This window comes from Castor canadensis, chromosome 1 (assembly GCF_047511655.1).
Source record: "Castor canadensis chromosome 1, mCasCan1.hap1v2, whole genome shotgun sequence".
In the NCBI taxonomy this organism is placed as follows: domain Eukaryota; kingdom Metazoa; phylum Chordata; class Mammalia; order Rodentia; family Castoridae; genus Castor; species Castor canadensis.
Window position 1 is genome coordinate 140740714 of NC_133386.1, and position 24381 is coordinate 140765094.

Consider the following 24381-nt stretch of genomic DNA (forward strand, 5'->3'; position numbering starts at 1 on the left):
TTATAAGCACATATGTAAATATCACAAATTATTCCCCTGTACAACTAGTGTATACTAATAAAAATAGATAAAACTTCCTTTAGTGCAGTATCCTTGGTTTCAGCAGAGCTGTGGGTGATTATAGAAAGGCTGGCATTTATATGAATTCAGGTCCTCTGAGAAGCAGATGCAAAGATGATATTAGGAGTGCAAAGAATTTTTTTTGTATGGGGGAAGTCTGTGAAATATAGTGGGGAGAGGAAATAGAAATAGACAGATAAGACCTTCAGAATATGGTACAAGCTAACACATATGAAAGGAAAAGGAAAGAGGACAATTGAGCAGGAAGAATCATAGACCTCAGTGAGGTTCTGAGAAGTTTCAGCCAGGCTGGAACACACAGCTCCCATGCAAAGGTTGCTCACTGGTCCCACACTGGCAGGAATGGGAGAGTACAAAGTCACTGACTGAAAGTAGCTTGAGTGTCTTCCTGCTAACATGTTGGTAGAACTGGAGGCAGCTGTTGGGGTTCTGGGTCAATTATGTTCCCAGCCACATGCTACCATGAAGGAAGTTAAAGGTCACACCTTTGTAGCTGACATAGCATTTGACCTTGGCTTGTTTTAACCAAGACCAAGTCTGGGGATATAGGTGTTTCTTATCTCCAGCCCTGTGACATATTTATGTTTATTTAATCCTTTAAAGTAGTTTACTGATAAATAATGGATGAGCCATAAACTGCACACATTTGAAATGTAGAATTTCGTAAATTTTGCATATATACATACCTATGTAGCTATTGCCATGACGAAGGTAATGAAAAGATTCAGCCTCCTTGAATTTCTTTGTGCCACTTTGAAATATCTTACTCCCATCTTTCCTAGCCCCCCTTCCTTCACTACACAATTAACCACTGAAATGCCACTCTACTAGTCTACATTTTGTAGAATTTTATGTAAGTGGGATTATATAGTATGTATTCTATTTCGGGGAGGATTTGCTTATTTTACTCATCACAATTACTTTGAGATTCATACATACTGTAGTATACATAAATAGCTCAATCTCTTTGGTTTTCTATTGTCATTCCGTTGTGTAATCATGCCATAGCTTATTTACTCACTTCTTTTTTTCATGATCTGATATGTTTATTTTAATTTTCATTGTGTATTGGTTTAAAATTTTTTTATTGTGCTGGGGGTACATTGTGGCATTTAAAAATGTTCTTATAATATTATTATAGTTGAATTCACCCCCTCCATCATCCTCTCTTATCCCCTCCTTTCCCCCTTGCTGGAATAGTTTCAACAGGTCTCATTCTTCCATTTACATGCATGTGTATACAGTATTTGTACCATATTCACCCTCCTATACCCTTTCCCCGCATCCTTCTCCCTCGCATTGGTACCAACCCCAGACAGAACCTGTTCTTGATGTGCATTTAAGAAGTTTCCAGGTTTTACTGTTACAAATAAAACTACTATGAACATTTGATATGGCTATATGTTTTTTTTCTTTTGGGTAAGTACCCAGGTGTGGAATGGCTATAGTATTGCAGGTGTACGTTTAACTTTTTAACTGTTATACTGTTTTCCTACATGATTGTACCATTTTGCATTCCCATCAACAGTGTGGGAGAGTTATAATTCCATGCTCTCCTTGCCAACATTTGGTACAATTTAGACTTTTTGTTTTAGTAGGCACGAAGTGGTATGCCTTCCTCAAATGCATTTCTATATTGAATGTACTTTCATATTTATTTCCCATCTATGAATCTTTTCTCCATTTTCTCTTGCACTGTTCATTCTGTTATTGTTTGGAGTTGTAAAAATACGTTTTTCTTACAAGTCTTTTGTCAGATATATATTTTCCATCTGCCTCCTACTTGTGACTGATCTTGCACTTTATTTTATAGTTTTTGAAGATCAGAAGTTCTTATTTTGATGAAGTTTCATTTGTTGAGCAATTATTTTATGGACCATACTTTTGGTATTATAGCTAAACATTCATCCGCAAACTCAAAGATTGTAAGAGAAACTTTTCTCCTAGCTCCTTTATAGTTTTAGAATTTACATTTAGCTTTTATCATTGATTTGAAGCTAATTTTATTGTATAGTGTGAGGTTCAGATCAAAGTGTATTTCCATATGGTTCTCTAGTTATCTCAGTACCATTGAGTTCTCTATGTCCAACTAAATTGCCTTTGTGTCTTTGTAAAAAATCAGTTATCTATACATGTGTATGTCTGTAGTGTTCTGCTTCATGACCTATTGGTTTTTATACCAATACCTCATTGTTTTGATTAGCATAGCTTTTAAAGAAATCTTGAAATCACATGTTGTTAGTCCTGTAACTTTGTTCCTCATTTTCAAAGTTGATTCACATGCATTTCTGTATGAATTTTAGTAGTAGTTAAAAATTTATACAAAAGCAGAATAATACAATAGAATTTTCTGGAATTTTGATTTCCATTGTATTTAATCTATTGAGCAAATTGGAGAGAATTGCTGTCATTGAGACTTCCAATACCTGAACAAGGTATAGTTCTCTTTTTAAGTCTCCTTTAATTTCTTTCAATAAAGTTTTGCAGTCTTTAGCCATTATACATTATTTTTCTTAAATTATGCCAGGTTTTATCTTTAAGTATTTTATATTTTGATGCTAATATATATGACCTCGTTTATTATAATATGGCTATCTATTGCTAGTATGGAGAATTATGATTTATTTTTCTATAAATACCGTTTTTCTTCTTCCTTTCCACTGTGGACACTTTGAATTATCTTTTCTTCACCAGGAATGCTACAACATTGGAAATATACAAGATAATTATGAACTAATCTCTATTATTTATGATAGTAAGGGGTAAATCATTCATCATTATGAATATTCTGCAAATTCTTGGAAGAAGTATTAAAATCTTTGCCTACAATTTTGAATTTTTTTGTAATTATATCACTTTTTCAATTATTTGTGAGAATTTTCTTTGCTCTGAAATCCATATTATTTAATGTAATAAGGCCACTTTATCTTTCTTTTAATGAGTGCAATCATGGTATTGCTTTTCTCATTAAAAGTAAATACTTTTCATCTATTTGTGTTTTTATGTTTGAATGCCTTTTTTATAGACAGAAAACTGCCAGCCTTGTATTTTTATCTGAAATGATAATGTCTATCCTTGAATTACATTTAAAATATCTCTTATGTCCCTTCTTCACTTTTTGAACCTACCTAATACAATTATAAAGATCATCTTAATGTCAGTGTCTCCTTGCTTTCACATCTGTTTCAGTTCTAGATAGGTTTGGATGGTTATTCTATTCATCATGGGTCATTTTTATTTGTTTTCTCTTTTGCTTGCTTAGTAATTTGATTACCCGCCAGACATTGATATTTTAGGACCAAAAATATTTTAGGGTGATTATAGAACATGTTAGACTGCAAGTTCTGGAGCACTAGAAACTCTTGAAATCAGTAATTTTGTTTAGTTACAATGGTCTAGTATTAGTTACAATGATCTGGTTTGACCTTGCCTATTTTTGCATAGTTTCAGTGAACTTGCTCTGTGTTGTGAATTAATCTTTTTTTTTTTTTTTTTTTTTTTTACTGCTTACTGATTCCTCTTTATTCTCTATAACTAGTCTTCTAGACTTTATTTTATTTTTTATTTTTTTTATTTTTTTTTTTTTATTATTCATATGTGCATACAAGGCTTGGTTCATTTCTCCCCCCTGCCCCCACCCCCTCCCTTACCACCCACTCCACCCCCTCCCGCTCCCCCCCTCAATACCCAGCAGAAACTATTTTGCCCTTATCTCTAATTTTGTTGTAGAGAGAGTATAAGCAATAATAGGAAGGAACAAGGGGTTTTGCTGGTTGAGATAAGGATAGCTATACAGGGCATTGACTCACATTGATTTCCTGTGTGTGGGTGTTACCTTCTAGGTTAATTCTTTTTGATCTAACCTTTTCTCTAGTTCCTGGTCCCCTTTTCCTATTGGCCTCAGTTGCTTTAAGGTATCTGCTTTAGTTTCTCTGCGTTAAGGGCAACAAATGCTAGCTAGTTTTTTAGGTGTCTTACCTATCCTTAACTTGTTCTGTGTTGTGAATTAATCTTATGTTAACAGTTGTTAACACTGATCAGTTAAAAAAAAAAAAAAAAAAAGAAACCAACTAAAATCATGTTGTTTTATTTATAGACATAGTTTTAGCTTATTTCAAAATTTAAGGTATTTAGTTTCACATCAAATTATTTTCTAACTCTCTAAATATTTGTCAACTATTTTTGCCCTTAATGGAGACACCAGATGACATTAGTCTTATATGGTTAGGTTGGGGGTAGGGTAGGGTTAAAGAAACCACATTCTTCAGCCAAAATTTCAGTAAACCAAAGCTGGGGAGTGGAAGGCAGAGGCACTCTTGCCCCCTATTATGAGTTAACCAGACACAGGAACAAAAGCCTGAGAGAAGCCCCTAGGACTTTGGGGAAGGGAGGATGGGACTACTGGGTTCCAGGCTGAATAAGGACCTAATCAGAGTCCACAAAAAGAAAGAAAGAGAGAAAGAAGACTTCATGATGGAAATAGGCTGACACTTAATCATGGAGTCTCCCTGCAAATTTCCTTTGCCTATCCTCTGGCCAAATTTGATAAGTCTATGAAGAAACTTGGAGAAAGATCCTTGCAAAGACCATGGGCACAAAAATAAGTTTCCTCTAGCCGTTTTTACTCTAACTTCACATTGGGAGCTGATATAAGTATCTCAGCTGGCAAAGGCCCATTCCAGGAGGACTCTGGAGACACATCTGCCCTCTGCCCCTCCTTCCTCACACCCTCAGGCACATCCTCTTTAGACATAGAAGCTGAGAAGGAAACTAAAACCACAGTTAGCTAGTGAGGGGTGTCTGCTGATGGACCCTCTGGGCAAAACCTTGCATGCTAACAGGGAGGAGCAAAAGGAGGGAGGGAGGCGGGAAGACCTAGAATAAATAACTGACCAGAGAGGGCCAAAGGAGGAGGTGGAGACAAAGAGGGCTTGGCTTCTGTGCAGCCTAGCCTGCCAGACCTATTCAGGAAGAGTGCTGGAAAGAAGGGCACACGTTAACCTTCAGGACAGCTGAGGTGAGTGCAGGAGACCAGGGACTGTATATGGTTTGTTGGTTACTTGTAGCTAGGGATCTCCTATTGCACCTTCCCAGAGAATGAGAAAACAGGCTATGAAGAAATAGATCTACAGGGATGAAGATAGGGGATTCAGAGGAAGCCCTCCTGTTCAAAGGGTGCTCAGTCTCAGTAAATTATAAGTTTGTGTGATGAAGGGAAGTGTGCAGGTGCTAAATGTTGCCTAAGGATAATTTTTAATGACCTGTTTACTGAGTTACCCATTTGGGGACATAAACGAATGTGAATGGTGACAGAGAACAGATTAGGTTGGATTTATATTGGGGTTGGGTTGGGGTTGGATTGGGTTTCAACATGTGAACAGGGCCAGTTGTTGGTGTGGTTGGAACTCAGTTTGTGATTGGATGTCAGACTACAGCTAGAGCTGTGTTGGGGGCTCTGAGCTGGGTCAGGCTCATTCTATATTCTGCATGAGGAGTCAGGAGGTAGCTGAGGAAGGAATTTAGCAATCTTTCTGAGGCTCCAGTCCTGGTTCAGATTGTGATTATAATCAGGGTCCCATCTTCAACACATTTAAAATGTGGCTTACTATCCATACTAAACCTCCCCTGCTGTGTGCTCTTTACCCTAGAAACACTAAAGCTCATGCAGCTTTTCAAACACAGTATGTTCTCTCTTGCTTTCCATCTTCCCCTTTGTCAGAGTGCACATTCAAAAAAAATTAGATCAGGTCTGTTGCTTAAATTTCTCTAAGTCATTCAGAGTTAAGTCAAAGCTCCTGGATGTGTTCTACAGATCACTGCCACATGACCTGGACCCTGGCCTCTCCTGACATACTCTTAAGTTCTCCTGTTCTCTCAGTGTTCTGGCCTCCTTGATCTTCTTTCTGTTCCAAGAACATTCAAACTCATTCTTGCTTTAATACCTTAATATTTTGTGGTCTCCCATGCCTGAAATTCTCTTTCCCCAGATCTTAGAATGGCACTTTCTCACCATACAGCTCTCAGCTCATATGTCACCTCTTTAGACTTTCTTGGATCCCTGCTTCAACCTCATCTTTCTCTATTCTGTCACTCCTTCTTATCTATAGTGCACTTGTCTTTATTAGAAATTTCTTTGCCTATTTCTTTGTTCAGCTTTGTTGTCCTGGTGTGTGAGCAGCATAGTGATTCCATCCTTTTTATCCACTGTTTGATCTCTGGTTTTGACACTCTGAACACTAATTCAATGCTGTTATCTCTGCATCCCCTGAACTTCTGGTGAATTGCAATTGGTACCATAAGGTATAATTCAATGTGATCTCTTCAAGGAAGTCCTTTGAGCTTAAAAATTCTGATGAGATATTGTTATCTTTGCATCCAAGTGGCTGATGCTTACCCTTGTACTAGCACTTATCACAGTGTATTAGGATGACTATGTGTCAATCTCTCCCTTTCCCTGGAGGGCTAGAGCTATGCCTTGTTTATGGTGCACCTTTATCTCCAGTACTTAGTGCAGAGTTGGGCACACAGGAATCAGCCACTCAATAATTGTTGAAAAAATGAATGTACTGATCAAAGGCCCACATCAGATCTTCTTCCTGCCCCACATTTGCCTATAGGCAGGCATACACCGACTAGTTCCACAGGACACAGATAAGTAGGTAAAGTTTTACAGGTCTATAGAACATTTTAGTCATTCTCAGGCAGTGGAGGGTAGGGACCTGAACCCTAGGAATTCTGCTTGGGGGTGATTTTAGGGGACTAGTCTGAATTGGGTGAGCAGGGTAGGGTGTGACCTTCACTCTGCTTTCTGGGGATTAGAAATCGCACTCTTATCTTTCCATATCATGTTGGCCATCTTAAAAAAAGTGGGCAACATTTCCAATAAGTGTACAGGCCTTGGAGTAGATAAGGTTGTTTCTGTTTACTAATCAACTGATAAGCCCTTGGGATGTTAGTTCACCTCTTGGAGCCTTAGCTTTTCTCATCTATAATATACAGGGGATGCACAGAACTTCATCTCGTAGTGATAATATTTATGCACTTGGTACTGTACAATGTCTGGCATTTTATAGTCACTCAACAATCTCTGTTAATATCAAAAAAACAACAAATGAGGGTTATGGGTTTCTTTGTTGTTCTCTTGGGTAAGAGGAGAGGGTGAATAACCTTCAGTATTTCTCTTTATCTGCTTTTCCATGGGTCCATGAGAAGGAATGGATTTGGTTCCGGGAAGAGTGTGAGATGGACTGGTGATGGGATTGAGTTCACAACATAGGGCAGAGTCCTGAAGGCCAGGAAGAAGGGAGGAAGAGGACGAAGAGCCTCGAAGTGGGTTTCCTCTCTGTGTAGCTAAGGGCTTCTGCTCCCCCATTCCCGAGAAAGGGCTAAGATGTCCTTCACAGTTCTCTAAGAAACACTCCTGGGACTTTTTAAGATAGTTTGACTTTTTAAAGAAAATTTCAAGCACAGAGCTTTCTAAAAAAAATAAGAAAAAAGAAAAAAAATACTTTCTTAGTTTATTTTTCCTTCATTGTGTTTTATTATCAAAATAGAGTGAGTTAGTTTCAGCTTCCTCCCAAGCTCTAAACCATCTCGAGTGAGGTGCAACTAGTTCTAATTACTAACAGATGCTCTGATTAGCTGACCCTGGGGAATTTTTTTTTTTAATCTCTGCTGCCTCTTGGTGGTGGGCGGTAGGGGATTGGGACACTTCAGGCTAGGCAGAGTCTGAAGGGTGATGCTTGAGCTCTTTGCCTGGTTCCCTCTCCATTCCTTCAGTTTTCTCCGCTGTAGTCGTCTGAGGCTGAGATGATATTTTTATCTCCAGAAGTAGCTGCTTACTTTCCCATTGTCAAAGATTGAGTGTTTTCTGTGTATGAATGTGTGCATAGAATGAGTATACGTGTGTAGCAGTTGAGTGGTGATAGAGATGATAAATGGGGGAAATTAAAAATTTGGAAATTTCATACACTTCTACAGACTTTGTTCTCCATTTTTATGGAACAAAACTGCTATGTGCAATTTTGATATGCTTATCTTATATAATCGCACAGCAGCACTGTCGGGTTATTATTATTCTCTGTATTGTTTAGAGCCAAGACTTATATTCTCAACCCCAGGATTCAGGGCTCATCACATCACTCTGCCCTGAGAAGCAACAGGACTGAAAATGCCAATCCACTGTTCTTTCCCAATATGTCTCTTAATGTAGCACATTTTTATCCTTGGATCTGTCTGCTCTCTTGTGTCTGGTCATGGGAATTTCTGGATGGCATGGATATCTGGCCCTCTGGTGACTCCTGGTGAGGAATTCTAGGTCACTTCTGTTGTCAGGCACAAATTGTGCTGCAGGCCCTGCTTGCATTTATTACAGTCAAGACAGTGTAGCTGCTGTGTTTTCTGTATAGCCTCTCAGGCCCTCTGGTAAGAAAGGGTCTTCTGTTTGACCCTAAAGATTCTTTATGTGAATTTAAGAACATCCTACACTGATGTTGCAAACATTCTTTCCTCCCTCTCAAAAGTCTCTACAGTTGAGACACCTGACAGTCCTACCTACCCCTTGGCTGTGTTATCCCCGTTAGATGCTCATCAAGAGATTCTTCCATTTATAAAACTCATCTCATCTTCAACAAACATTAACTTCACACTAATTACTAAATATAGTAGAGTCGCTGGCATTAAGGAGTTCATAACTCGGGGAAAAATAAATATTTATCATTATCAGGAAGGAAAATGCATAAAAGAAGCCCTAAATAAAGTTATTTGGGAACAGAGAGAAGGAAACATTTAATTACACCCTGGGGAAAGAAGCTTAGGAGAGTAGCATAGGAGAAGACAGAAAGTAAGCCAGAACGTGAAAAATGAGTGTGAGTAGTCAAGGAGGGAGCTCTGGAAGGAATTTTTCTTGACAGAGGGATGAGAAATAAGAAAGACAAAAGACACACAGTCATGTGGATCAGTTTTATATTTGTGCAGTGGCCTGTTTCTCAATGTGGCTGGTGCATAAGAGCCATGTTGAGCAGTGGTGAGGAGAGACCTAGGTCAGATGCTGAAAGAGAGACCTTTAACCTTGTCATAAGAATCTCAGTCTTTACTCTAGAATCCATTTGGAGTTCTTGGGATTACTTTTAAAACAACAGGCAGTGGAACAGATTTCTGGGATTGTGTTGAGGAGGAGGGTTACACTAGAGACATGGTAGTCAGGATGAGCTTATATTTTTAGAAATATTGGAGAAAAGTGATTAATAATAGCAGTTTTAATTTTTGTACTTACTATGTGTGAGGTATTGTATTAGATGTTTTGTATTCATCATCTCATTTCATCCTCACCTTGAGCCCTTGACCAGGGACTGTTATCATTTTAAAGACAGGAAACTGAAGCTTAGAAAGATAAAATGATTCGCCCAGATCACACAGCTCATGACTGGGATTTAAATGCAGGATTGATTTCAAAGTTCATTGTCCTAATAGCTGTTTACTACTGGTTCTGGTATTATTTTTTGGACAGGAAGAGTTTGGTGTGTTTGAGAGACAATCAGGTGGAACAGTTTAGGAAGACCTTAGAATCATGACTATGGATCACAAAAGAGATCATTCAGTACAGTTGTGAATCAAGACTATACATGAAGGGCTGGTGGAGTGGCTCAGTGGTAGAGCACCTTCCTAGCAAGCATGACACCCTGAGTTCAAACCCCAGAATCGCAAAACAAAAAAGTTCATACATTGAAAAATGGACTTACTGAAGGGGATGAGAGAAAATTTTGGAGAACATTATCATTTAAGTGTATGATTTAAGTGTATCATTTAAGAGTCAAGCAGAGGAGGGTGAATATTCAGAAAGGAGTCCAGAAATGAATGACTAGAGAAATGGGGAGAAGCAAACTAGAAAGGAAGAGGTTTTAAGAAGGAAGGAGTTGCTCACAGTTATTACAAAGAAGCTACAGAAGATGGAGGGGGCATTGATTACCTTGTCCTCTTTGCCTGAAGCTCTAGGTTAAAAAATGTTTTCTTTGTCTTAAGTCTTCTCTCTACAATGGATTGAATCAAACTCTATTGCCTTTTGTTCTAAAGTTCATGCTCTCTGTGTTCTTCCACCGAACTCTGTGTCTGTTTGTGGGAACCTCTGAATGACAGTCTAGTAGTGAAACAAAGCTTATTCGATTTGTCCTACGTCTGAAAATGGTCGAGGCCCTATGGATGCTGGTCATGAGCTCTGCCTAACCCTCAGTTGCTTTCTGATAACCTGTGTAGGAAGATCCTACCTCAGCTCTGAGGGACCAAGCTTAAGACACACACACACGCACACGCACACGCACATGCACACACACACACACACACACACACACATACACACACAAAGAGTCATCCCTCTGTACCCATGGGTTCGATATCCATGGACTCAACCAAATATGATGGAAAAAAACCTATTGTGCTTTGGGGCCATTATTAAATAAAATAAGGGTTACTTGAACATAATCACACTGCTACAATGGCAGTGGATCTGATAACCAAGAAGGCTACTGGGTGACTGAGAAGCTAATAGTAACAGTGTGGATATACTAGGTAAAAGGATGACTCACATCCCAGGTCAGACAGAGAAGGATGGTATAACATTTTATCATTTTACTCTGAAGAGCATACAATTTAAAGTTTGTAAACTGTTTATTTATGGAATTTTCCATGTAATATTTTCAGAACTTAGTTGATTGAAATCAATAGGTGATTGAAATCATGGAAGTGAAATCATGGTAAAGAGGGATGACTGTATTGAGGAAGTGCTCCCATGAGAAATATGAGGAAACAAGGCAGAGCAGAGAAGAAAGCTAAGCAAGGCTGTGGTTCTGCTGGAGGCCAGCCTCAGCCTGTTTCTTTGACAAGCTCTGAAGCACAAACTGCATCAGAGTGTTGGTGTAACAGTTGTTATGCTGTATTGTTTAGCAATTATTTAGATAGAATTTACATTGTGTTAAGTATTATAAGTAATCTATATATGATTTAAGGTATACAGTAGGACATGCTTTAGTTACATGCAAATACCAGGACATTTTATATAGGGGACTTTAGCATCTAGATTTTTACATCTGTGAGGGATTTTGAAACCAATTCCCTGTGGATATCAAGAGACATATATGGTGTATGTGTAAATATATTTGAAAGCTACAAGGTGCTTGATCTAACAATTTAATATAGGGTAAGGGTACATGAATATTTTCTCATTAGAGAAAGGAAGGGAGGGAGGAAGTTAGTTAACTCTTTTAATGGAGTCTGATGTAATCTGAGATAACCAGAACTGATACTTCCAACATCAACAATATTATATATATGTAACTTTTATAGTCAGATTCAGCTTGAACTTTCCTATAGAATTGACTGTTCCTCCAGTTCTTCTATCATTTCAGGGTTAGTATTCTAATTGTGTCAGTTCTACTTTCTTAGGCTGGCTGGATCTCCTAGAAGCAGAGCCTGAGAGGGAGATTCTTATTCAAATGACATATAGCAGCCCCCCTTTTATCTGTGGGGATATGTTGAGACCCTAGTACATACCTGAAACTGAATCCCATATATCCTGTCTTTTCCTACACACATAATTATGGTAAACTTTCACCTTTTCACGAAAAAGAAGCATTTATGGCTTCTCTGGCATATCCAAATTACCAGCATCACTACTTCTGAAGGCAAGTTGGGTAACTTTTGTACCCTTATGCCAGGCAGTCATCAGCCTCTAGATATGCATCATGAAAGTATAGTGGATCCTCTGAGAGAGGTGCTTCCCATTTGACCAAGGGCAATTTCCTAAAGAAAGGGGGAATTGTGAGCCCTTAGCATACAGTACCATGCTAAGGGAAATAGATATTTTGGCTTTGTAAATGGGATCTGGGTGGGACATCAATGACATCCATTGTAGTTGTCATTCTTTTTCTGATATAAATTGAGTAGTCTGAAGAAGGGTAAAATTCTGGACACTTTGGCAAGATTGAAATGTAGAGTTAGAGTTCAGAATGGAGTTAGTGATAGGTTTATTGGAATGGGATTTATCATAATTAAATAGGTGTTAATTTGTTAATTTTAGATTTAGATTGAAATGGTTATTACATATTAAGTTAAAGGTAGGGTTCATGCAAGAATTGGGGAGATCATTACATTATTGATGAGGTTAGGTTTCAATACTAATCTGTGTTAGTACTAGTACTGCTAGTACTGTTTCATTCATCTTAAGATAGTCTAATGAAATGATTAGATTTGTACTCACTATTAAGCATAGAGGAGTATAAATGTAGAATAGTAGAGGAAGTGATGGGTTTATTTTTATCATATAAGACCACGTATACTCATTGAATTGTTTTTCTTTGAGAACTAAATATTTAGATTATTAGAATTTTGTCTTATATTTTCCTTATATGAAAATTGACTATGGTGGTGGGATTAGTATATAGGCCTGAGTAAATTTGCATCTGATACTTGACTTACTGTTAGATTGAATTTAGAATTGGGTGACAGTATGGATAAGCATTTGGGTTAGAGAATAAGACATTGGGATAAACGGAGGTACAGTACTGGAATTCTGAAGGATCTGACAATGGCTTATTTTTGTTTTCCAGCCTCTACCTGCACTGGTCACAGCTCAGCTCCTTCAGTATGGTGGGCCCCAATGGCAATGAATCCAGTGCCACATATTTCATCCTAATAGGCCTCCCAGGCTTGGAAGATGCTCAGTTCTGGTTGGCTTTCCCATTGTGCTCACTCTACCTAATTGCTGTGCTAGGTAACTTGATGATCATCTACATTGTGCGAACAGAGCACAGCCTACATGAGCCCATGTACATTTTTCTTTGTATGCTTTCTGGCCTTGACATCCTCATTTCCACCTCATCCATGCCTAAAATGATGGCCATCTTCTGGTTCAATTCCACTACCATCCAGTTTGATGCTTGTCTGGTACAGATGTTTGCCATCCATTCCTTATCTGGCATGGAGTCCACCGTGCTGTTGGCCATGGCTTTTGATCGCTATGTGGCCATCTGCCACCCTCTACGCCATGCCACTGTGCTTACGTTGCCTCGTGTTGCCAAGATTGGCATGGCTGCTGTGGTACGGGGTGCTGCATTAATGGCACCTCTACCTGTCTTCATCAAACGACTGCCCTTCTGCCACTCCAATATCCTTTCTCATTCTTATTGCCTACACCAAGATGTCATGAAGCTAGCCTGTGCTGATATCCGCGTCAATGTCATCTATGGCCTCATTGTCATCATCTCTGCCATTGGCCTGGACTCACTTCTCATTTCTTTCTCATACCTGCTTATCCTTAAAACTGTGTTGGGCTTGACACGTGAAGCCCAGGCAAAGGCATTTAGCACTTGTGTTTCTCACGTGTGTGCTGTTTTCATATTCTATGTGCCTTTCATTGGATTGTCAATGGTGCACCGTTTTAGTAAGCGACGTGACTCTCTCTTGCCTGTCATTATGGCCAACATCTATTTGCTGGTTCCTCCTGTGCTCAACCCCATTGTCTATGGAGTGAAGACAAAGGAGATCCGGCAGCGCATCCTCCGCCTTTTCCACGTGACCACATATACTTCAGATCCCTAGGAATGAGACATCAAACTTCTTTTCCATTTAAAGTCATGCAATTAAGATTTTAATATCAACACTTTGGAAGACAGTATTAAGAAAACAAATCTTTCTTAACAAAAACATAACTCAGATCCTTCAAAGATGAAACTGGCTGGGGAAGTTCCATGTGGAAAAAATGGCAGCACCAAAACTTCAATCATAATTTTTCAATATTATTTTCTCCTTTTTTTTAATCGTTAGGATTACTGAGACCCTGAGGTACTTATGCTTGGAGCATTAGTACTTCCCATTTTACCATCCAGTCAAAATATAAATTGCTTCCACTGATGGTCCACAGCATTCTTAGAAAAGGGCAACGCAGCTGAAGAACATTTACCAAAGGGTTAAAGCAAGGTGAATGGAAAATATGCACAAGAATACAATAAAACTAGACAATCTGGCTTTAAACTATGACTTTCCATAATTCTCAATGACTTTGTTTCTAAGAAAAGAAGTTATACTTGGATTTCCTTTTTCGAAACCACCTCCACAGAAAAGAAGTATTTGCTTTTCTTCTGGGTTCCAGGCCTTAAGGGGAAGATTAAAAGAAAAACCTTGAAAAGTCTACATTTGTCTACATTAATGAATGATGAAACACTGTTATGAGAGTTTTCACAGCCTGTGGAAAACCTTTCCCTATTTAATTTTTTTATCAACTTTTTGGTGTAGGCAGAAATATTTTTAGAATGTTCATTGCACCAATAGAGAAACTGATGTTTCATGGGGACCAGTGAATTGCAGAGGATCATATAAATTCAACAATAAAAAGTAAGATTTCATGTTCAATTCTATATTGTATGGAAGGGCTGTTAGACCAGTAGGATAGTGAGTTAGGTATTTTAAGATTCCTCCATTTTCTAGACAAGGTCTTTAATCCTGTCTCTCCACTCAACTATGTTGAATTGAGGAATTTCTTATCACTAGAACTCATGACTTTAATGCTGTTGAGCTCATTGTCTTGATCCAACTACCACCATTACCTGTGGAGCGGAAGCAGGAGTGTGTTTGGGAAGTTACCAAATAGTGGTTTATTTCAGAAACAGTGTGATTAGTGATGGAGTCCCTGGGATACTGAGCAACACTTTAGGAAAAGAAGCTATAGAGAACATCTGTGGAACAAAGGCAAGACTTGTTACCACAGACCACAGAGTCAAGAGTGAGAGGGACCATAAGACTGAGTAGGGTTAGTAGCCTTTGTGACTCACTAAGAATTAAGGCTAAGGGAAGAATGGGTCCATAGAAGGTGAGGAAAGCATAGGTGTAGATACCATACATTCCCAGGGTTTTGAGCTGTCCTGCAGGAGAAAACTGTAACAATGATGACTGTGTAACCACAGGAGAGGGTCATATAGACTATACATCCCTGTCAGCTGTACTTAGCATAGATGTGACCCTGCCTCACCCCTATCCCAGGAGTTCTGCAAGCCAGGAACAGCACTTTCAGGAGTGAAGTGGCACTATAGGAGTGCAGTACGAATAGACTGGTCAAGGATTGAGATCACCACCGGCAGAGAAAGTCCTAGTCAGATCCAAAGTAGGCAGGAAAGTATGAGAGGCAGGCAACCAGCAGGGAGGACATGGCATAGAGAGAGATAGCCAGAGAGAGGGCATAGAGACAGCATATTCAACTTCTTGGACTATACTACAGAAAATGAGAATCATGTGCATTGTGGAATTGGCTAGGCCCAGGTGAGTAGTGGTCAAAATAAAGAGGAGGATAAACTGTGGTTAATGCAGGCATTAGTCACTTTGAACTGTATGGACAATCAGCCCATTGCCAAGAAGTGTCCTGACATTGGGATTGAGATGTACAGAAAGAGAGAGAAAAGACAATGATTTTTCTTATTAGGAAAGTAATATATGATTACAAAAATCTCAGATACTCTGAAAATGTAAAAGAAATAAAATATAATGAAAATCTCCAATAAAGATATCAACTTAAAAGAGTTTAAAAATTGTTAGCATTTTTTATTTTATCCCTCCAGATTTTAATATGCATCTGTATGCATGCTTCTGCATGGACATATGGTAATATGTGTCTGTTTCATATTTGGAATCCTTTTGGGGCTATACATATATGGATAATAAACAGGCACATTTAAAATTTTATCTAGGGATGCAGTCATTGTCCTAGATTTTAGAAAGGATTACAAGTCTGTGGTAGTAAATATTTCCAGGATAGAGATCATGGCTTTGATCCTGAATGGCTTAAACTTCTGTGAACATAAATATACACACTACCACCATTATGACCCCCACCTCTTTTCTCATGTTTCTCAACCAGTTAAGTTGTAGATATCAAAAATGGTGGCAAACTTTTTAGAGGAATTTACTAACCTCTAGACCAGATTTCTGGTGTGTTACTTCATGACCACTCACTGTGGCTCCCTGGAAGTGTCTGGAGTAGAACTGGGATGAAGGGGAGCTGTTGCTTCTTTTAGGATATTTGATTGGGAAATTACATATGTTCTGAACAAACCTGCATTATCAAGAAGTGCAGGAATGCAAGCTTTTCCAAGAACATATTTACTTCTTCAAAATATGGAGCCTTCTTTTCAGTTTATTCCATTTTTCTAGAATTTTCTTATTTAATATCTACTTGGCCTAGAAAAACTGTATATGTTTTTCAAGGTGAAATAAAAATGATTCATACTTGCATGAACATTTCCCAATCTTTCCAGACAAGTTCTGTCAACTACTGATTTTTCATGTCCTAACAGTCTCTACCATAGACATTAATTATAGCACTTACTAGTCTATTTTGGTCATGGCTACTTGTGTTTGCATGCTTTTTCCTGGCATAAGATTATGAGATTCTGGAGATAAAGGAACATGCTTGATGTATTTATCAATCTTTAATCCCTATCACTGCTTCTTTATGAAATAAATCCATGAACATAAATTTATGACAGAAATAAGCCTGACCATCTTCCCACTGTCTTAGCATAGACTAGGGACTTTCAGTGCCTGCTAAGCCTAACAGGTTTTCATGAGAATTTAGTGGTCTCTTTTATTTAATCTAGACCATATTATATTTCAAGTATCATCAGCCTTTGCTTTTCCTCCTCAGTATCCTGTGCATGCCTTCCCTGATGGGCTTGGACTTGACACTGTAGATGATGGAATTGAGCACAGGAGGCACCACCAGGTACACATAGGCAATAAGAGCATGTACGGTGTTGGGCAAGTGTCTCCCAAAAGAATGGACCATGGACACACCTGTGACTAGGATGTAGAAAACCAAGACAACTAAGATGTGAGAGACACAGGTATTGAGGGCTCAGATACGCTCTCTGTATGAAGAATAAAGACAGGACAATAAGCAAGGAGTCTATACCCACTGTGAACAGAGCCACATACAGCCCATACAAGATGTTGACAATAATGTTAGCACAGGCCAGTTTCATGACATCAGCATGGAAACAGAATGAGTGGGACAAGAGGATCTTACCAGGGCAAAAACTGAGTCATTTCAGCAAGCAGGGGACTGGAAAGAGAGACAGAGTGGCTTGAGACACAATGCCCATGCTAATCCTGATGATGACATTATTTTTGAGGACAGCTGCATTGTGAAAGGGTGTAGTGAAGGCTACAAAATAGTCAAATGTCAAGTGCTGATGTTCCTCTTTAAGCCAGAAAAGCAGGTGATCAATTTGCACCGTGTTGCACATAATTTGCTAAGTTTGTTTTGTACCTGATACATAAAAGTCATTAAATATATTTTAAGTATATTGAATATATATTTTTTTTAATCGCATTTTCTTCCTTTCATTATATGCTTCATGAATTTTTATTTGATGCCAGATGTTAGGACTTTAACAGATTTGGTGCTGGACTTTTTTGCATTTTTTTAAATTCTTTTTTTTTTTTTTCATTTTTCTTTTATTATTCATATGTGCATACAAGGCTTGGTTCATTTCTCCCCCCTGCCCCCACCCCCTCCCTTACCACCCACTCCACCCCCTCCCGCTCCCCCCCTCAATACCCAGCAGAAACTATTTTGCCCTTATCTCTAATTTTGTTGTAGAGAGAGTATAAGCAATAATAGGAAGGAACAAGGGGTTTTGCTGGTTGAGATAAGGATAGCTATACAGGGCATTGACTCACATTGATTTCCTGTGCGTGGGTGTTACCTTCTAGGTTAATTCTTTTTGATCTAACCTTTTCTCTAGTTCCTGGTCCCCTTTTCCTATTGGCCTCAGTTGCTTTAAGGTATCTGCTTTAGTTTCTCTGCATTAAGGGCAACAAATGCTAGCTAGTTTTTTAGGTGTCTTACCTTCCTAACCCCTCCCTTGTGTGCTCTCGCTTTTATCATGTGCTCATAGTCCAATCCCCTTGTTGTGTTTGCCTTTGATCTAATGTCCACATACGAGGGAGAACATACGATTTTTGGTCTTTTGAGCCAGGCTAACCTCACTCAGAATGATGTTCTCCAATTCCATCCATTTACCAGCAAATGATAACATTTCGTTCTTCTTCATGGCTGCATAAAATTCCATTGTGTATAGATACCACATTTTCTTAATCCATTCGTCAGTGCTGGGGCATCTTGGCTGTTTCCATAACTTGGCTATTGTGAATAGTGCCGCAATAAACATGGATGTGCAGGTGCCTCTGGAGTAACAGTCTTTTGGGTATATCCCCAAGAGTGGTATTGCTGGATCAAATGGTAGATCGATGTCCAGCTTTTTAAGTAGCCTCCAAATTTTTTTCCAGAGTGGTTGTACTAGTCTACATTCCCACCAACAGTGTAAGAGGGTTCCTTTTTCCCCGCATCCTCGCCAACACCTGTTGTTGGTGGTTATTAAATATTTTTATTGTACAAATAAGCTGACAGCATGAAGGGAAGGGAGCATCCTCAGTGGCAGCTGAGAGCTTCAGAGTGATGGGAAATCTTATATCTGGACCGACACTGACAGGAAGACAGGAAAGAACTACTGTTGAATATCAAAAGTCTAAATATCAAATTTCATAGTTGGTTCTACCACTTACTGATATGTATAAAATCACAATGATAACAATAAAAGTGTTCCCAAGATCACTACTCTGTTACATTCCAGCTAGTATGCTAGTGTATTTGCCTATATTTTCTCATTTCACCATGGAAATCATAACTTTCTTTTTAACAATCTGGACCCTTTCCTCTGCTAGAGCACTGGTCCTTAGAGTTATATCCAGCTCCATAATATTACCTTGCAAAAGTTTCTCTCTAAGCATTACTCCTGGTCTGAGCCAGTAGAATGATAACCTGTCTGCTAGGAAATATTAACCAGAGTCCATAGGACCTAGGCAGTGTCTACTCTTTGTCCAAATTGAGGATGTGAAATTTTCATGTGCCTTGAGGGAAATGGAGCATGCTTCTTTGAGAAGAGATAAAGACAAGGCAGACAGAAGCAAGGGAGTGTGAGGCTTCATGCAGCCCTAAAATGAGTCTGAGAAAGTGAGAAGTTGCTGTGTATCTTCCTCCAATGGTTTTGAACTTTCTGAAGTTAATTATTCTTCTGGCAATCTGTGTATCTTGCCTCACACTTTTGATGAGTAATAAATTCCATAATTAAAGCTTTAGCATTTTGGGTGAATTTCTTCACACTCAGAATCAAGAGAGACTTTACACAAGGCCATGTTTCCCCTTTCATTGTACAGATAAGGAAAGTGAGTGTCAAGAGCTGCAGTTGCTGACCTCTGGTGAGTGGCTCATATTTTATGGTCTTGGAGCTTGAATTCACGTATGTCTGATTACAAATTCCGTACTTTTTCTTGTGGATAATTCAAGGAGCAAAGTATGTGAAAAATGTCTGCAGTGCAAAGAGCCACAAATACAATTTTTGTTGTTATTATTATGGTGTCTAACATTTTGTATTTCTCAGTCTTTTACCACATAGATTCATTTGATCCTCACAGTTATTCTGAAATGTTGAGGGATTGCTATTCTTACTTTAGAGTTGCTATAACAGTTCAGGGGAGTGACTTGATTCTGTTATTTCTCTTTTAAAATTCTTTAGTAGTTCCTTTGTGCAGTCTGTTAAAATGCTTGTGATGTGACCCACACACTCCTGTGATGTAGCACCTTCCTGCCTGTCCACTCTTACTGCACTCTGAACTATCTCTTGCTCAGGATTCTTCAGCCTTAATGAAATTATTTCAGTTTCTTCAATAGGCCAAGATCTTCAGTTTGGGGTTTCTGTGCTTTCTGTACTCTTCTATTGCTTTTCACATGACTGGCTACTTATTCTTTTAGATTTTATTCAGAGATCCATTTGGATGATCATCACCAATAAATGCCCTAAGCCACACACTCCATCCATTATCCCCCATCACATTTTTTTTTGTTTTATCTATACCACTCAATTGGTTTTAAATTTTTATGGTTACTTCTTTCCCTGGTGATTTTCTATCTTTCTTATGAGAATGAAAGATCCATGAATAAAATAGCCATATGGCTTTGATTGTTAAACACATAATTCTTTCATAGGGCAGTGTCTGGTACAGAGTAAATTCTCAGTAAATATTTGCTTATTTTAATGAACAAATAATAGCATGAATAAGCAAGTCTATAAACACATGAAGGAAAAGGAAGTAAAATATAGTTTTGTTCTGGTTCCAGATACTAGGATAGGTAGATGGTTTAGAAGAGGAGAGCAAATGAGGCCCTATTCCAGGAAGTCATATATTACACATTTGGTCTGAATTTGACACATTTGATTTATAGGTGATTACACACAGAAGAAATTTCCCAAAAGGATTTGGTTAAATTTCTGAACAATGGCTTTTTAACCAAGTTAACAAGGAATTTCAAGATATCTGATGGGGACATTCACACATAAATGTGTTCTTACAGCTTGCTATCACATGATTTGCATAGGGTTCAGGCTGATAGATGGATATGTTCTCATTGATTAATTTTCTCTTCCCAATGTATGTTAAGTGTGTGCTTTCATTCCCAGTTGATCCTGATCTCATCATTTCTTTTACAGTTTCTTGAGGAAGTTGCTTGGCTGTTGTCTTTGCCCTCAATATTTACTATCTCTCCTTCTCTCCCCTGAGCCTCCCTACAGATTTCTTAATCTGTTTCAGTCATTTTAATCATCCTAAGTTACCACATTAAAGTAGTACAGCCTCGCTCCATGGAATTTTGTGATAATTTTCTATGTGCCTGCAGGTCCATACTGACCCTTGAATGGACTCATTTTAAGGCTGTGGAACTGAAATATTTGAGATGACTTCAACTGAAGAGACTCTAGGCATTTTTCTCTACATCTTGTAATCACTGAAGCAACACTAACACACATCATGAAACTGACATCATTAACTTCTCTTTTTTTAAATGTAGAGATTTAGAAAAGATGTTTGTGTATTCAGCCATGAAATAATGTCATTCTATTATGCTGGGTATATATGGCACATATTAGTAATTCAGTAAAGTTCTGATGAACAATGAATTCAACTGTGTTACTGTCTCCTGAAGTCCTTCCACAGGCTACAACTGCATCATAAATTTTTTTTATTAGGATCTAATCTCATCACCTCTTTTTTATTTTTTGTTCATTTATTCACATGTGCATATATTGTTTGGGTCATATCTCCCCACTGCCCCCTCTCCCCCATCCTCCCCTCCCCACCTCTGTTCTAGGCAGGTCCTGTTCTGCCCTTATCACTGATTTTGTTGAAGAAAAGACATAAGCATAATAAGGAAGACAAAGCATTTTTGCTAGTTGAGTTAAGGATAGTTATACAGAGAGATTCTTACTATTGCTTTTGTGTACCCATGTGTTACGACCCATGTTGACTCGACTCTAACTGATCTTTACGTTGGGTCCTGATCCTCTGCTCATGGTAACCTGCTGTTTTAAGGTTTCTGTATTAGTTCCTCTGGAGTGGGGACATCAAAGTTTTCATGTTTTGGGTTTTCTACCTATTCCTATACCTCCCGTATGTGCTCTCCCCTTGTCATCTGATCCAAGTCCAACCACATTACTGCATTAGCCCTGGATCTAAAGTCCGCATATGAGGGAGAACATACAATTTTTGGTCTTCTGAGCCTGGCTGACCTTGCTCAGAATGATGTTCTCCATTTCCATCCATTTACCTGCAGATGATAAAATTTCATTTTTCTTCGTGGCTGAGTAAAATTCCATTGTGTACAAGTACCATATTTTCTTGATCCATTCATGAGTAGTGGGGGATCTTGGTTGTTTCCATAAATTGGCTACTGTGAACAGTGGCTCAATAAACATGGGTGTGCAGGTGCCTCTGGAGTAACCTGTGTTGCGTTCCTTTGGCTATATCCCCAGGAATGGGATTGCTGGATCATATGGCAGGTCTATGTTTAGATTTTTAAGAAGTCTCCAAATTTTTTTCCAGAGTGGTTGCACCAGCTTGCATTCCCACCAACAGTGGATTAGGGTTCCTTTTTCCCCACATCCTCACCAACACTTGTTGTTGGTGTTTTTGATGATGGCTATTCTAACAGGGGTGAAGTGGAATCTTAGTGTGGTTTTGATTTGCATTTCCTTTATGGCCAGAGATGGTGAGCATTTCTTCATGTGTTTTTTGGCCATTTGAATTTCTTCTTTTGAAAAAGTTCTGTTTAGTTCAGTTGCCCATTTCTTAATTGGTTCATTGATTTTGGGAGAGTTTAGTTTCTTAAGTTCCCTGTATGTTCTGGTTATCAGTCCCTTGTCTGATGTATAGCTGGCAAATATTTTCTCCCACTCTGTGGGTGGTCTTTTTAGTTTAGAGGCCATTTCTTTTGTTGTGCAGAAGCTTTTAATTTTATGAAGGCCCATTATTCATCCTTTCTCTTAGTTGCTGGGCTGCTGGGGTTCTATTGAGGAAGTCTTTGCTCATACCTATTAGTTCCAGAGTGTTTCCTGTTCCTTCCTGTAGTAACTTCAGCATTTCCGGTCTGATATTTAGGTCCTTGATCCATTTTGAGTTGATACTAGTGGAGGGTGATAGACATGGAACTAGTTTCAGTTTCTTGCAGATGGGTGACCACTTTTCCCAGCAGCATTTGTTGAAGAGGCTGTCTTTTCTCCATCGTATGTTTTTGGCACATTTGTGCAGCATAAATTTAATACACTGCCCCTCAGCTCTGCCACGTCATTGCAAGGCAGATGTAATGGTCTCCACTTATGCACAGGAACACATATAGAAACCAAATGTCTATCTACAGGAATTAAATGTCAATTGGTTTGGTAGAACGATTCAATCGCAATTCTACTTGGCACCAATTACTTTTAAAAAATCTTTTTTTTTTTTATTTAGCCTCCTCCTTCATCCTTAAAAAAATCTTTTAAATAAACTTCACTGCTTGCCAGAGGTTGTGCGAAGCCAGTCTCACTTTCTCAACTTCCTCATCTGTGACATAGGACCTTAAATTTGATTATCTACTTTTGTCTTTTTTTTTTTTTTTGGTGGTACTGGGATTTGAACTCAGAGCCTCATGCTTGCATGCTTTCTGCCACTTAAGCCACTCCACCAGCCCAATTCTCTGCTTTTGAACTCTATCATTTGGTGTTTTTAAGATCCACTGCTTCTGAAATAGAATTCATTTTTCCTTTCCTACCTCTCCACTTTTCTCTGATATTATTCCTCTGAATTTCCTTCCCCAAAGGTTTCTTGTTCCCTTGTTCTTTTTTTTCCTACACAACACAAGTATTTTTCTTTCCTTCTATCTATTAATTCATGTCTTTTTTTTGTTTGTTTTTGCAGTACTAGGGTTTAAACTCAGGGCCTCACACTTGCTAGGCAGGTGCTCTGCCACTTAAGTCATACTCCAACACTTGAGCCATGCTATCAGGCCCCTTTTATTTTGCATTAGTTTTCAGGAAGGCTCTCCTGTTTTTACTGGGGGTCTCAGAGAATGATCCTCCCGTGCAGCTAGGATGTCCAACTTATTTGTTGAAATGGGAGTCTCACTAACTTTTTGCCCAGGCTAGCCTGGAACTGCCATCCTCCCAATCTCTGCCTCCAGTGTAGCTTAGATGGTGGGCACACCTAAATTTGATTCTTATTAAAAAAGCTTCACTCATGTAACAGCATGCTACATAGAATGGTTAATTTTGTGTGTCAACTTGACTAAGTGATAAAGACCTAGTTTTCAGTCAAACAGAAGTCTAATTTTTTATATGTGATTAAATTTATATCAGTCGACTTTGAATAAAGGCTATCACCCTCTATAATACAAGTAGGTCACATCTACTCAGAAGAGTGAAAAGACTGAGGTCCTCCAAGGAAGAATGACTTCTGTTCCATATTACCTTCACACTTCAGCCCTTAACATCAGCTCTTTCTTGAGTCTCTATCCTGCCCAGCTTATTTCAGACGTGTCAGTCTACACAATTGCATGAACCAATTCCTTGAAAGTTCAAACTCTCTCTTGTTAGGTCTGTTTCTCTGGAGAACCCTGATTTATACATAGTAGATATTAAAATTCAGTTACTTTAATGAATGACGAACAATTCACTGGAGAAACATGTGGTCCATGCTTAGGCATTGCAAAGCTCAGGCATTCATATATTTTCTGGAATGCTAGTTACACAAGTGGCCTTCTTAATAACTATTTTGGAGCACTAATGTAAATATCTTGCTTTGAAGCCAAGCCAGAGTTTCTCAGCCCTTCTCAAAGAGCATTCTGGTCTTCTTTCCCTAAGCAGGATGTGAAATTGCCTGCTGGAGATATCC

At 38.6% G+C, this 24381-nt stretch overlaps 1 protein-coding gene across 1 annotated transcript; it reads left to right on the top strand.

Moving 5' to 3' along the window:
* Positions 1 to 5048: 5048 nt before the first annotated feature.
* On the top strand, positions 5049 to 15512 carry LOC109691360 (olfactory receptor 51E1). The gene is made up of 2 exons (XM_074066639.1): positions 5049 to 5098; positions 12681 to 15512. The coding sequence occupies exon 2, from the start codon at positions 12718 to 12720 to the stop codon at positions 13669 to 13671; it is 954 nt and encodes a 317-aa protein (XP_073922740.1). The 5' UTR covers positions 5049 to 5098; positions 12681 to 12717; the 3' UTR covers positions 13672 to 15512.
* The last annotated feature ends 8869 nt before the right edge of the window (positions 15513 to 24381 follow it).